Source organism: Pollachius pollachius (genome assembly GCF_949987615.1).
Source record: "Pollachius pollachius genome assembly, chromosome: 4".
In the NCBI taxonomy this organism is placed as follows: Eukaryota; Metazoa; Chordata; class Actinopteri; order Gadiformes; family Gadidae; genus Pollachius; species Pollachius pollachius.
Window position 1 is genome coordinate 14753788 of NC_136937.1, and position 12888 is coordinate 14766675.

The 12888-nt window shown below is 50.2% G+C and overlaps 1 protein-coding gene across 1 annotated transcript in view; it reads right to left on the reverse strand.

Moving 5' to 3' along the window:
• Nucleotides 1-4054: 4054 nt before the first annotated feature.
• The window catches only part of rai14 (retinoic acid induced 14), a 38948-nt gene continuing 30114 nt past the window's right edge, over nucleotides 4055-12888 (reverse strand). The window contains exons 13-20 of the mRNA XM_079734668.1: nucleotides 11754-11897; nucleotides 10189-10980; nucleotides 8582-9141; nucleotides 7361-7529; nucleotides 6368-6535; nucleotides 5868-6035; nucleotides 5646-5711; nucleotides 4055-5384 (exon numbers count right to left, since the gene is read on the reverse strand). Of these exons, the coding sequence (XP_079590794.1) occupies nucleotides 5298-5384; nucleotides 5646-5711; nucleotides 5868-6035; nucleotides 6368-6535; nucleotides 7361-7529; nucleotides 8582-9141; nucleotides 10189-10980; nucleotides 11754-11897 (2154 nt within the window). The 3' untranslated portion in view covers nucleotides 4055-5297. The remainder of the gene's footprint in view (nucleotides 5385-5645; nucleotides 5712-5867; nucleotides 6036-6367; nucleotides 6536-7360; nucleotides 7530-8581; nucleotides 9142-10188; nucleotides 10981-11753; nucleotides 11898-12888) is intronic.

The window sequence follows — 12888 nt, forward strand, 5'->3', positions numbered from 1 at the left end:
CAGCGAGCCATTCGGGGAACCTCCTCCTCGCTGTTCTCCACTAATTTGTTCTCTGTGGCGCGCCATAGTGTAACTCTACCTCACTGACCCGGGGTCACTGCTGCCTGCAGAGCTACGGTCTGCGCTGGGATCTCTGGAATGGAGCAGCGGTGGTTGTGCTACAGTCAGGATAACAATTGAAGGGAAAATCCTTCTGCTGTGGTTCGGCCATGGGCAGCGTCAAACCAGAGAGGTCCTCTTTAAGATCACCCAGGGATCTCCCACTCCCTCTCAAAACAAGCCAGGTGAGATGCTACACACTAAGGCTTGGCATGTAGCATCTCACCTAGCCTCTCACCTAGCTTGGTGAGAGGCTAGGTGAGATGCTAGGTCACAAGCTAGGTGAGATGCTACACACTAACGCTTGTGTAGCATGTGTGTAGCGAGTGTGTAGCATATCCCCTAGGTTGTTTTGAACATCATAGCTTAGTGACTAAGCTATGAAGTCCCTGTGCCGTGACACATTCACAAAAAGTTGTTCGGCCAGAACTTCTACTGGTGCCAGGGATTCCACCTGCGCCGGGACACATTTCCACGGCCATCAAAAGGATTTCACTAACCGTTTTCCTCTCCTCGCGCAGAGCGGAACCAGAGGACGGATGGGGTGTATTCCTGAAACGTTTAATCACTCTGGGCCGAGCCGACGGCTGCAGTGAACACAATGACACAGCGCAGATTCAACTTCTGGATCAGGAATATAAGGAAAGTTTTGCAAGTAGGCCCACGCCCAGAGCAACATTTTCCAACTGGCTTCCACTGACGCTCTCTGGAATTGAGATTCGCTCACAGACAACAAAACATAGACTAACGCCGGGTTCACACTACGCGCTTCGGTTGACGGATCGCGGAGGGCGTGTCTGACGTACGGGGGGACGCAATCTGGTTGACCCACGGATCCGTCGCTGCCTGAAAAGTTAAAAAAAAAAGTCAACTTTTTGACGCAGGCAACAGAGCCGACAGAACGGACAGACCCACAATGCATTTTGTAAACGCGGCGTAATAACCATTTAAAAGCATGAATACTAAAAGATGTCTCCTAAAAGAGTATTGGCCTTGTGTTGCCCGGTCTCTGTGACGCGTTCACCTTGGGATCCCGGATCAGATCAGCGCCAGACTCTTCTCTGGTGTCTCCTGCTCCTCCGTCTCAGCAGCGTTATTAGATCAAGCCTTGGCCAGAGGGCCGCTCACAGGCTACTAAACATCTTATTCTCACTAATAGAATCTTTGATCCATTAGGCAAGTGCTCCTCAAAGGTCAGCATACTCTGTGAAGAAATCTGACCTTTACATCTGGGATAATTGGGATGTCTCGAGGAGATCTTTCACAATGCTCTTCATCTAAAAGCCTGAGTGCTGTGTAGAAATAGCACTGTTATTACAGAGATGGGGGTAGTAAGCGGAATGATATGTGGGTCTATGTGTATGTGCATGTAGGTGTGTGTGTGTGTATGTGCATGTAGGTGTGTGTGTGTGTGTGTGTGTGTGTGTGTGTGTGTGTTTGTGTGTGTATGTGTCTGGGTGTGTGTATGTACGTCATTTTGTGTGTGTGTGTGTGTGTGTCTTTCTGTGTGTGTGTGTAGGTGTGTGTGTACGTGTATGTACGTGTGTGTGTGTGTGTGTGGTGTGTGTGTGTGTGTGTGTGTGTATGTGTGTGTGTGTGTGTGTGTGTATGTAGGTGTATGTCCGTGTGTGTGTGTGTGTGTGTGTGGTGTGTGTGTGGTGTGTGTGTGTGTCTGTGTGTGTATGAACGTGTGTGTGTGTGTGTGTATGAATGTGTGTATGTGTGTGTGTGTGTGTGTGTGTGTGTGTGTTTGTGTACGTGTATCTGTGTGTGTGTAGGTGGGGGGCCCCTGTAAACAGCAGACAGGGTTACATCTTAGAGTAATTACGCCGAATGCATCTCATGATACACCCCTCACTCGTCCAGGCTCTGTTTTTCCAGGCCAGCTTCGCTCTGACTGTGACTGGCTGGACGCCTTCCTCACTGGGAAGCTGTGAGATAACGGCAGATATGAGCTGAGTTACGGCCGCAACCAGTTAACCAAACACAACTCTCTGCGAGGTGCGGTATCAGCAAATTAGACAAGAGGCAGAATGAGGAAACATTAGGACTTGAGGACATACAAAATACCTTCACACGAAAAACAGGAACGCTGAAAGGGGAGACGACCAAAGTAAGCAGACTGGCCCACAACGGGAACCACTCTGATCCGTTTGGATTAGATTGGACTTTATGGATCCACGTACGGAATGTCCACCATGGAAGTGCCAGGATGTGAGCATACAATAAACATAAAGTGACCAGGTTAAAAATATTAAATAAGAATAGAATACAAGTGTTATAGATTGATCTACTACCTAACTTAAAAATATACAACATTCAATAAACAGTCAAATGCAGGCTTCCAACTTCCAATTCAGGCTTCCTTCTAAGATATACTTTTGGAACATTATTATGTGTATACAATAAAAGTTTATGCAATAACATAAACATTGTATGAGCAAGCCTAGGCCTATTCGCTGTGTGACATATACTCGAAGACTTGCCCACAGAGTTCTTCAGACATAAAGCCATAGGCCAGGTAATGGACTTTTTTCTCGCCAAAGTCATTAAATTGTGAGTATGTCAAACAACGTGCTTTATCCCTGGGCCCTGCAGCGGCGCAGCGCTCTCAGCTTTCATCTGCAGCAGACCTCATTAAGAACACGTATCTAAACACATCCCTGTGGTCTGAGTGTCCTGCCAGGACTAAATGAAACATGGACCACTGCAAAACTACAGCCACTGAGTTCGCCGATGACAGCATGACTGAAACCATGCAGCCAGATATCATGGCACAGATAAGTTCACAAACCCCGACTTTGCCTGGGAATTGCCAGCAGAAACAGAAAAAAAAGTTCCTTCAAGACTTATTCTTCAGGCCAAGGAAAACGAGAATTCCTTTATTTAAAAACTATAACTCTGTTGAATGATCGTCTGTTTTTGGCAAGAGGAAGCTCAAATGATGTATGTTGAGGATGGCGGGCTAAACAACCGTGTCCAGGCTGTGGATGGAGCAACACCGCCCCTCAGTGGAGGGTGTTGGTGCTGTTGGTCTGGGACAGGGATTGGAGGCCTGGACGTTGCCTCTTTTTGGCCACTGTTCAGCTAGTAGTCGACCAACCCATTCCCTACACCCAGTGAAACAAATTGTTGCATGAACATGAAATTCTTTATTCATTGTATAGTCAGGCCCCTTAAAAATAAGCCCTTTATGTGTGATAAATGGTTCTGGTTGCCAGGTCTGGCTGTAATCTAACAGCAAAGAAACACGTATGCATTGATCATAGAAACCCAGTGCCAGTGCATACGGAAGATCTGTGAGTTTAGCAAAGATCTGTCTGGAGAGCAACATGGGGACAGGAGGGCAGGAGGGTAGGGACAGAGAGAGCAAGAGAGAGAGTGATAGTGAGAGCGAGAGACCCCCGTACCAGCCGTCCAAGGTAAGGATAAGAGCATAAATCAAATATATATAAAAAACTGCCGGAAATTGTTCAGTCTTGGAAATATTGTTTTAATTGAAACGATTTGACAGAGAGGCACAGGGCCTAGGAAGGCCTATAATATAATCCAGGTACACTCATCTTAATGTCTGTCAAGAGCTAATTGGTTCTGTCCTATTTAAAGAGAGCTATTATAAGCCCTCCAGTCTGCAGCAAGTTGCTCTAAAAAATTAACAGCCGAGAACAAACGCAGACAAAAAATGACGATAGACATCCTTTTCTCTGAGTAATGCTGGTCGTGTAACACACAACTAATAACTCTGCATCCACAAGCAAGATGCATTTATTCAGATACAAATGTCCTTCATCTGCTTCAGAGACCTGTTCATTAAATTAACTAAGTGGTAATATCTATAGTGGCAAGACAGGAGTGAGAAAGCTACTTAGAATACCTCAAGAGATATAAATTGATACGCGGTAAACAGGCAGAATAAAAGATGCACGACAGGACCAAAGAAAACCAAACACTGTGGTTCAATTCAAAACGTTTCCCATCGTTATTTATTCAGACCAGTGAGAGCCAGAGAAACAAGGCGGAGAAATAGTGCAGACACAGGAAAAACAACTAACCCTCTTTCTCGAGAACAATGAAAGCCAACGACGACTAGAGAAGATCAGTCGAAACGTACACAATGTAATTAAGTACGAATCTCGCCAAATACTGTCAGGCCAATACGAGAAAGAAAAGGAGAAGGCAAAGAGAACGGGTGCACGGCGATGTCAGTCAGAACTAACACTAAAGTGATAACTTATAATACCAAGAATAGTTGATGAGAGGGATAAGGGAAGGGGGGGTGAGGCAGGTCAGGAAAGGTGACATTGTAGTGTGTTGCGCATCTTCTAGAAATTTCCCAACAACAATCAATACAAGGGAAATATCTTCATTGTTCATTTGTTGAAAAACCATTACATCGAAAAAACACATGCTAATACACCTCAACGTTTTGTGTTTTAATATATTCATATGTAAATGCTTGCTTATGCTCATACCAAAATATTCTGTAGAAACACTGTACTCAACTCGTCGGTAGAAATGCAGCCAGAAAATACAACTCGGGTACAATGTTGATCGGTGACGTTGCAATAATTTAGGTCACATCAATTGAACATGAAAACACTTTGACCAGTAACACTGTCGGTTCAAACAGATGGCATTTCGGTTAGAGGCTTTGAACTCGGCACACACAGTAACAAAAAAACATAAGACAAAAACAACGTTAATGTAAAGTGAGACGATCCTTTATGTTTGCCTTGGCTGTGCTGTCTCGCTTGACCGCCCGCTGTTGGCTAGACGTGGAGGAGACGTCTTGAGGAGCACTCATGCCTCAGTTTACCCCCACATGCCGGTCTCATGCCGTGCTATGCTGGTGCAGTGTGTACCTGCAAGTCACTGCAGTACTGATGTCGGTGCAAAGCCATGTTCATGAAACGTTTGAAGTGGATTTGTGTTGCCTTTGTGGTGGAGGGTCTGTCGGGACTTTACAATGTCAGGAGTGGCCTGGGCAACACATGGAGACACCCAGTGAACCCTTAGGGTCGGCCTAATAGGGGTCGGACCTCGTTGCCAGGGCAATGTGCAGGGACCGACCAGGACGTGATTGGAGGACGATGGTCAAAGTGAAGAGGATGGGTGATGGACGATAACGAGGATATGATTGAAGTCACGCTGTAGTTAGGGTGGGAACACGGTGGGATGGGCTGGGGTGCCGGGTGGGTTCAGCAGGTCTCCCTGGCCGGGTTTGGCACCTTACACATCATCAGGATCTGCTTCAAGGCCTTCTGCACGTCCTCGTCCATCTGGCCCTGCACCGCCACCAATACAAGTCAGTGTCAATCAAAACCTACATACACAGTATATCCAGCACCTCAAACTGCACGCCCCACTTCACTTCAAACACTCTCAACAGACCAATTGATTTAAAAAGAAAAACATGTGCATGTGTGTGTGCATGCATGCGTGCGTGGGTGCGCGTGTGTGGGTGCGTGCGTGTGTGTGAACAATTGGGTTTTTGTGTGTGTGTGTGTGTGTGCGCGTGTGTGTGTAAATGTACAGTGTGTGTGTACCTGAACTGCATAAAGGAGATGCATCCTGTACACTGACACAATCTCGTTGTGCTGCTTCTTGGACTCCTAGGAAAAGCACAGGGAATAGTTTCATCACTGGTCGGTAATCTCAAACGTCAGAACAGCTGTCAGCAGATCAGCAAATTTTTCAATCAAAAAGCTTAAGTCATGAACCGAGTGGTTTGTCCTAAACGCCAACTCTACTCAGGAAGTTCTGCCTACCGCTAGCTGGTACTGGAGCTGTTTTATTTGCTGCTGCAACATCTCCATCTGTTGGTTTTGTTGGTTTTGCTGCAACCTCTTGGAGGCGGGACTAGCGGTGTAGGACAGCTGTGATAGGCTGTTCAAGGCGTCCTTCAACTTCCCTACTTCCCGTGACAGGTCATCAATCTGGAATGAAAAAATAACAACACTATTAGCTATCCAAGCAAGCAGCTGTGTTCAGTGCTGTATGGACAAGAACAATTGAAGTAAAGAAGTTAAACCAACAAACACAGCCCTCTGCATATTGAGCCACGTATGACCAAAAAAAACAAGATCAAGATGTGACGCAACTGCTATTTATAACGTTATTCCCAGCAGGGCTGAGAGGAGATCCGTCCACCGACGCCCACTTCAGGTCTCACTGAACCAGGGGGTCCGCCGTTGCCATGACAACAGTCCACACAGCCAGACACCAGACCACGGGTCCCGGGTGCGTCCTGCCGGCGGCGCCCACCCACCCGTTTGTTCTTCTCCCTCTCGGAGCACTGGTGGTTCTCCACCAGCTGCTTCAGCTGGGCCACGCCGTCCTGGGCCTCCGCCAGCCTGGAGCCCAGCCCCTGGTTCTCCTTGTCCCGGGACGCCACCTCCTCCGTCAGTGCCTCCCGCTCCGCCCGGCTCTCCCGCACCTGGGGGGGGGGGGGGGGGGGAGGGGAGTCAGAATCAGAACCTTATTCAATCCTCTTATTGATCAAGTACACAAGAGCAAAATCTTAGGGGTTGGTTTTTCCACAGTCACATAGCAGCAACAATACAATATAAAGTAAATAAAGATCAGTAAAAATTTAAATATGTAAAAATAAGCAGCATCAATAGCTCACAAAAGGTGTAAAGCGTAAGTTTAAAGTGTAAGTGTAAAGTGTTCAAACAGGTAAGGGGAAAGTATGGGAGCGAATGAATGTAAAGTATAGAGCGTATGCTGAACTAGTTTTATATTGACACGACATTGAGATGACATGGAAGTAAGGTATCAAGCTTTATGGTAAACGGTATCTGTTCCTTCCTCATGACCTCCATCTGCCAGCCACTTCTACTCTCCCCCAACTTCACATCCCAGTCGCTTTCTCTCCATTGAAAACATTCTGTCTCCATTTGGATGAGGATGAACATAATCATAACCCACAACGCGTTGAATAGACCCTCTCTGAGAAAGTCAGGCAGGGTCAGTTGTTAGGCAACAGAGTTCCATAACATCGGTTGTCATCGGTGGTTTACTGAATAGGAGGATTCTATGAAAATATCTGAGTCATCCTCCTCAGCCCAACCTCTTGTTCCCTTACCTCCTCCTCCGGCTTTACCGCTTATCTCCCACCACCTCCTCCTCCTCCTCCTCCTCCTGCAACCCCCCTACCTCCTCCACCCCGTCTCATCCTTCGCCTCTTCCTCCTCCACCGCATTATCCTCTTCCTCCCCCTCTTCCTCCATCACCGCCTTCTCCTCCTCCTCCACCTTACCTCCTGCCAGACGGCGGCAGCCTCCAAGGCCATCTCGTCCTGCTTCCTGAGGGCCCCCTGGAGGAGCTGCGTCAGGCGGCCCACCTCGCCCTCCAGGCCCTGCCTCGTGGCCTCGTGCTGCAGCCGGGGGACCGAGTCCTCGGGGGCGAGCTCCTTCTCTGCAGACAGCCTGGTGGTGGAGGAATGACAAGGGAAAGATCAGCATGTGAAGCGGGCCTATGACGTGTCAGCTGTGTGTCATGCTTCCAGTAAGTCTCTTTTAATCCATGTCTAGCCTGCATGGAGGAATGTGTGTGTGTGTGTGCGTGTGTGTGTGTGTGTGTCTCTGGTGGGGGAGTCTACTTGTTGCAGGCAAAACGTTTATAGTGTAGATTTACACATTATATACGATACAACAAAAAATAATAATCACAAAATAACCAAAGCTCTGAGTCTGTCTAAGGAGACGAGCGTTGGCAGATCCTTGTTCTACTGGAACAGCACCAGCTTCTGCCTAAAGCACATTCAACATGATTACTGTGGCGACAGTATAAAGGGACGTTTGCCCCATGGGAAAGTATGGTTTCCAACGACACATCCAGCCGTGCAGATGATTAATGTGCACGGATTACGAGGAGCCAAACCTATCGCTGTACGCTACACACACACACACATGTACATATTGGGCCTAATATCAAACATATTGGGCCAGACCACAGCGGGCCGCCCTGTCAGAACGTATCCACAGGCCTTAAGCACGTCTGCACTTCCACATGTGGACGAGCGCAGAGCGAGAGAGCGAAAGAGAGAGCGAGAGAGCCAGAGAGGCAGAGTGAGAGCGAGAGAGAGAGAAGGGGCCAACTAGTTGAGCTGTTAATGCACCAGCATCTCTTTCTGCCCACTCGTACGAACACGTGATTGCCCGACGCGTTACGATTACATAAAGATGTTGGCTCCCGCTAGGAATACAAAAAAAAAGCTCCTAGCTCATAGCTTTACGGAACATCTTTTGTACATTAAGGCACTTGTAAGGGAAAAATATCAGTTCTGTAGGTTTTTTCCTGTACGATCGCTTGCGTGGTAGATAGCAAAGCAGTGGTCATAGACACCGAACAGATGCCCCTTGTGATGTCTCACAACGTGTTGCTGAATGGAAACCCAGATGAGTTGCTCGCATCCGAGTGCAGGGAACAGTTTCAGAAGATACTGAAGTGAATAAAAAGTTGTTCTCTCTCAACACACCTGTTCTGCAGGGCATCCAGCTGCGACTTCTTCTGGGACAGCTCCTCTCTCAGGCCCTCCGATTGGCTCTCCAGCTCCTTGATGGCGCTGCCTAGCGACGACACCACCCGGGAGTGATCGTCTAGGGAGACGGACCTCTGGGCCTGGACCTCCGCCTCCTGCGTCAGCGCCGCCGACTCCTGCTTGGCCGCAGACAGCCTCTTCTCCTTCTCCTCCAGCGCAGCCTGCAGCTCCTGTACTCTGCTGGTTAACACCTGCAGCTGCTGCTGCTGCTGCTCCAGCTGTAATTGCTGCTGTTGTAGTTGCTGTTGCTGTTGCTGTTGTTGTTGTTGTTGCTGTTCAGATAAAGGGGAGGCCATGGGGGAGGTGGTGCCGGCGGTGGTGGAGGAGTCCTCCAGCTGTTTCTGGGCGGTGCTGAGCTGGCTCTTGGTGTCGCTGTAGGCGTGCGACAGCTCCAGCAGGCGGCACTGCAGGCCGGCGATCACCTGGCTCATCTCCGCCTTCATCTGGTCAAAGTCCTTGGCGGCCTCCTCCACGGGCACCGTACCCCGCAGCGCCTCCTGCAGGCAGCGGCCGGGACAGCGGGTTGGAAATGATACAGGGGAAAAAGGAATTTGATTGAAATATGCACAATATAAAAGGTGTTCGGGTGAGATTTCAGCGCTATTATTTGAGTGCTGTGTAACAAATGGACAATAGAGTCCAGGGGCGTAGGAATGAGTTTAACATTGGGGGGGACACATATCGGAAACCTGACAGATCCGTTAATGGTTTGAAATACAGAAATATGTCATAAATTAACTACACTGAAAAAATTCACAAATATATTTTATTCTACTAAAAAGAAACATTTGTAAATGTAAAGGAAAACACATTTTGAATGGCAGTAATGAAATTATAAATATCAAATCAATTCTTTAATTGCACGCTCAATCATCCAGTTTTTTAGAATAAGAAGCGGTGACAAGACGCTGTGTTGCGCTTTCAAAATAAAATATAAAAATATAAAAATATTTTTCTCCCCCTGGTATAATTTTTAGGTGGGACAAATGCGCCTGTCTCCAATATTGGAGGGGACACGTCCCCTCCATCCCCCCCGGTTCCTACGCCCTTGCTAGAGTCAGCGATTAGTGCGTATAATGCTCTGTGAGAATATTAGTTTTGAGTTGACTGTGCTTGCCATGGTATGAGGGTATTTAAACTTAAAAAAAGACCAGTCCTGGCCAGGGCCGTAGCCAGGGTACAAAAAATAGTGAGGTCAACAAGTCTCAACTGAATTTAGCATTTACTCATCTTGGAGAAGTTCTCAACAGCTGATTTTGTGTACAAATTAAAATTTTATCTCATAAAATAAATAAATAATTACAGAGGTCCAGACTCATAGCTGGCTACGGGCATGCTCCTGGCTAACCTTTACGCAATTTTGCGGCAGGAACAGAGCTGATGTTACTCATCTTACTGTTTTCACAAGAGGCGTATGGAGCAACGCTCTCTGATATTGGAAAATAGTGAAGCGTGACAAATCCCCTTTAGCAGTTTCCTGCTATGTTTGAAGTCATTTTTTACTTTTCCTACCGGGCCAACATGCATTCTTCTTTTATATTTACCTGGAGCATTCTGATCTCCTCCCGCGCCTCCTTGTACAACTCCTCCATGTGCACGCGCCTCCTTTCCTGCTCTTCCCATTTCCCGCTGGCCTGCTCCTCCATGTTGGTCCTCAGCACCTCCTCCAGCTGTCTGACCCGCTGTCCCGCCCTCTCCTGCTCGCTCACCGACTGGGCGAGGTGGGACTTCAGCTGCTGCACTTCCTGTTCCAGTGACATTCTCCGCCTCTGGTCTTCCTGTCTGTCAATCATCATGTCACCTTCTCTCTCTCCTCCTCCTCCTCCTCCTCCTCCTCCTTGCGTTCTCAACTCCTCCATCTCCTCCATGGCGCGGTGGTACCTCTCCTGCGACTCGGTGAGCTTGGCCTGCAGCTCGGCCAGGCTCTCCAGCAGGTCCTCCTCCCGGCTCCTCTCCCGCTCCCGGCTGCGCTCCGACCCCGCGGCCCCGCCCGGCTTCAGCTGGGCCTGCAGCGAGCGGTTCTCCTTGCGCGTCTCCAGCAGCTTGGTCTGAACGCCCTCCAGGGCCTGCCTCAACAGTCCGATCTCCTCCTCCTGGCTCCCTCCCCCTCCCCCCCCCGCTCCTCCTCCTCCTTCACCCTGTTCCATCGCTGCGACGCCGTCCCCCGGTTCGGGCACCCCCGCGTCCTGGCCCTCCAGGACCGGGGGCCGGGCGTACGACGGGTCCCGGGTCTCCGTGTCCATGTCCTGGGTGGAGTGGAAGGAGGCGTTGGAGGTCATGCTCCCCGGGCGGCTGGTCTCGGTCAGGGCCTCCACTGCTGGGAATGACGGACGTGTCTAGGGAACCCACGGGAGAGGGAAGGTGGTTTGAGTGGGATGTGGGTAATTGTCTCTTCGGCATGCGTGTGCAACACATGCACACGTATGAATGCTCACGTTTGCACATGTACACGCACACACACACAAACACACACACACACACACACACACACACACACACACACACACACACACACATAGGGGCCTAAAAGAGGTGATTGGGACCCCTCTCTACCTTCTGAACAACAAAGCGAGTCGTGACAGGTCTAAGAGAAGGTTAAGCATCTGCCAAGAATGCAAATGGTGGCTGAGTTCAATGGCTGTTGAACACCCAGCCGTGTCTTGGGAGGTTTTCTACACAGCCCAGGTGGCTTTGAGCCGCCAAAGCTGAACACAAAGGGCAGGAAGAGAGCCGGTGTGTTTTCTTTAGTTTTTCCTTTTTCTGCAGATTTGATCGCCAACAGTGGCCAGTTCAGCCATCTATTTACAGTCTCCTATGTTTGTTTCACCAATGAGAGCAGAATCACATGAATGTATTTCGACTGAACCCTTGTTTTCTTTACTGTGTGAATCTCTCCAGTATCCCTGTGGTTTCTAGCGGTTAATGATTACATCACACACCAAAGCTCTCACTGCCACTGATCCCGACCCGTTGTTCCTGCGGCGTTGCCGACGTGGACCTTGGCCCTCTCTTCCTTTGGCCCGGGGCCAACGGTCCGTGTAAAACACACCGTGTGTGACGAAGGTATGATGAACATACCCACACGGCCGGCGTGTTTGTTAAGGCTCACCTGCTCGCCCCGCCCGGGGTCGGTCACCACGGGAACGGCGTGCTCCACCACGTTCTTCAGGTCCTCGATGGTCTCCAGCAGAAGGCTCCTCTCCTCCTGCAGCTTCTCCACCTGCTCCTTCAGAGACGCGTCCTCCTCCTCCTCCTGAGAAGGAGACAGAGAGACAGAGAACAGAGAGGGACAGAGAGAGAGCAGGGGTATGTTGGAGAGGGGAGGGGAGAGAGGTAGGTGTGGGGAGGGGATATAAGCAAGTGAGGGTAGGGTTAGAGAGGGTAGGGTGGGGAGGAGAAGGGAGGAGGGGAAAGGGGGGGGAGGAGAGGAGAGGGGAGGGGAGGGAAGGAGAGGAGAGGGGAGGAGAGGAGAAGAGAGGATAGGGGAGGGGAGGTGAGGAAAGGGGAGGGGAGGGGTCGAGAAAGGAGGGGAGGGGAGGAGAGGAGAGAAGATAGGGGAGGGGAGGATAGGGGAGGGGAGGGGAGGAGAGGATAGGGGAGGGGAGGTGAGGAAAGGGGAGGGGAGGGGTCGAGAGAGGAGGGGAGGAGAGGAAAGGGGGGGAGAGGAGAGGAGAGGGGAGGGGAGGGGAGGAGAGGAGAGGAGAAGATAGGGGAGGAGAGGAGAGGGGAGGGGAGGAGAGGAGAGGAGAAGATAGGGAGGAGAGGAGAGGGGAGGGGAGGGGAGGAGAGGAGAAGATAGGGGAGGAGTGGGGAGGGGAGGGGAGGGGAGGAGAGGGGAGGGGAGGGGATGAGAGCGTGGGACAGGGAGAGAGAGTTATGTGTGGGGGGGGGGGGGTGAGAGAGGGGAGGGGAGGTGTGGGTCGGGGGGGGAGGGAAGGAGAGGAGAGTTGCGTTGATAAGGGCAGGAGAGGTGGGAGGGGAGTAGGAGGTGCAGTGTAGGAGATGAAGGGTGACAGGGGTAGCAATGGGAGGACGTGAGAGGAGCACAGCAATTAGAGGAGGAGGAGAAAGAGGGAGGGACCAGCCGACGGGGGAGAGAAGGGAGGAATGCAGAGGGGTTGAGGTCATCGGGGCCTGGCTGCAACCAACACGTCCGACATGAACCCTGGGACACACGGGGCGTATGTGCTGCGGCACCAGCCCACTGTGAGAAGCCAACTCCCAACAGCGGTCGGGAGGGGTTA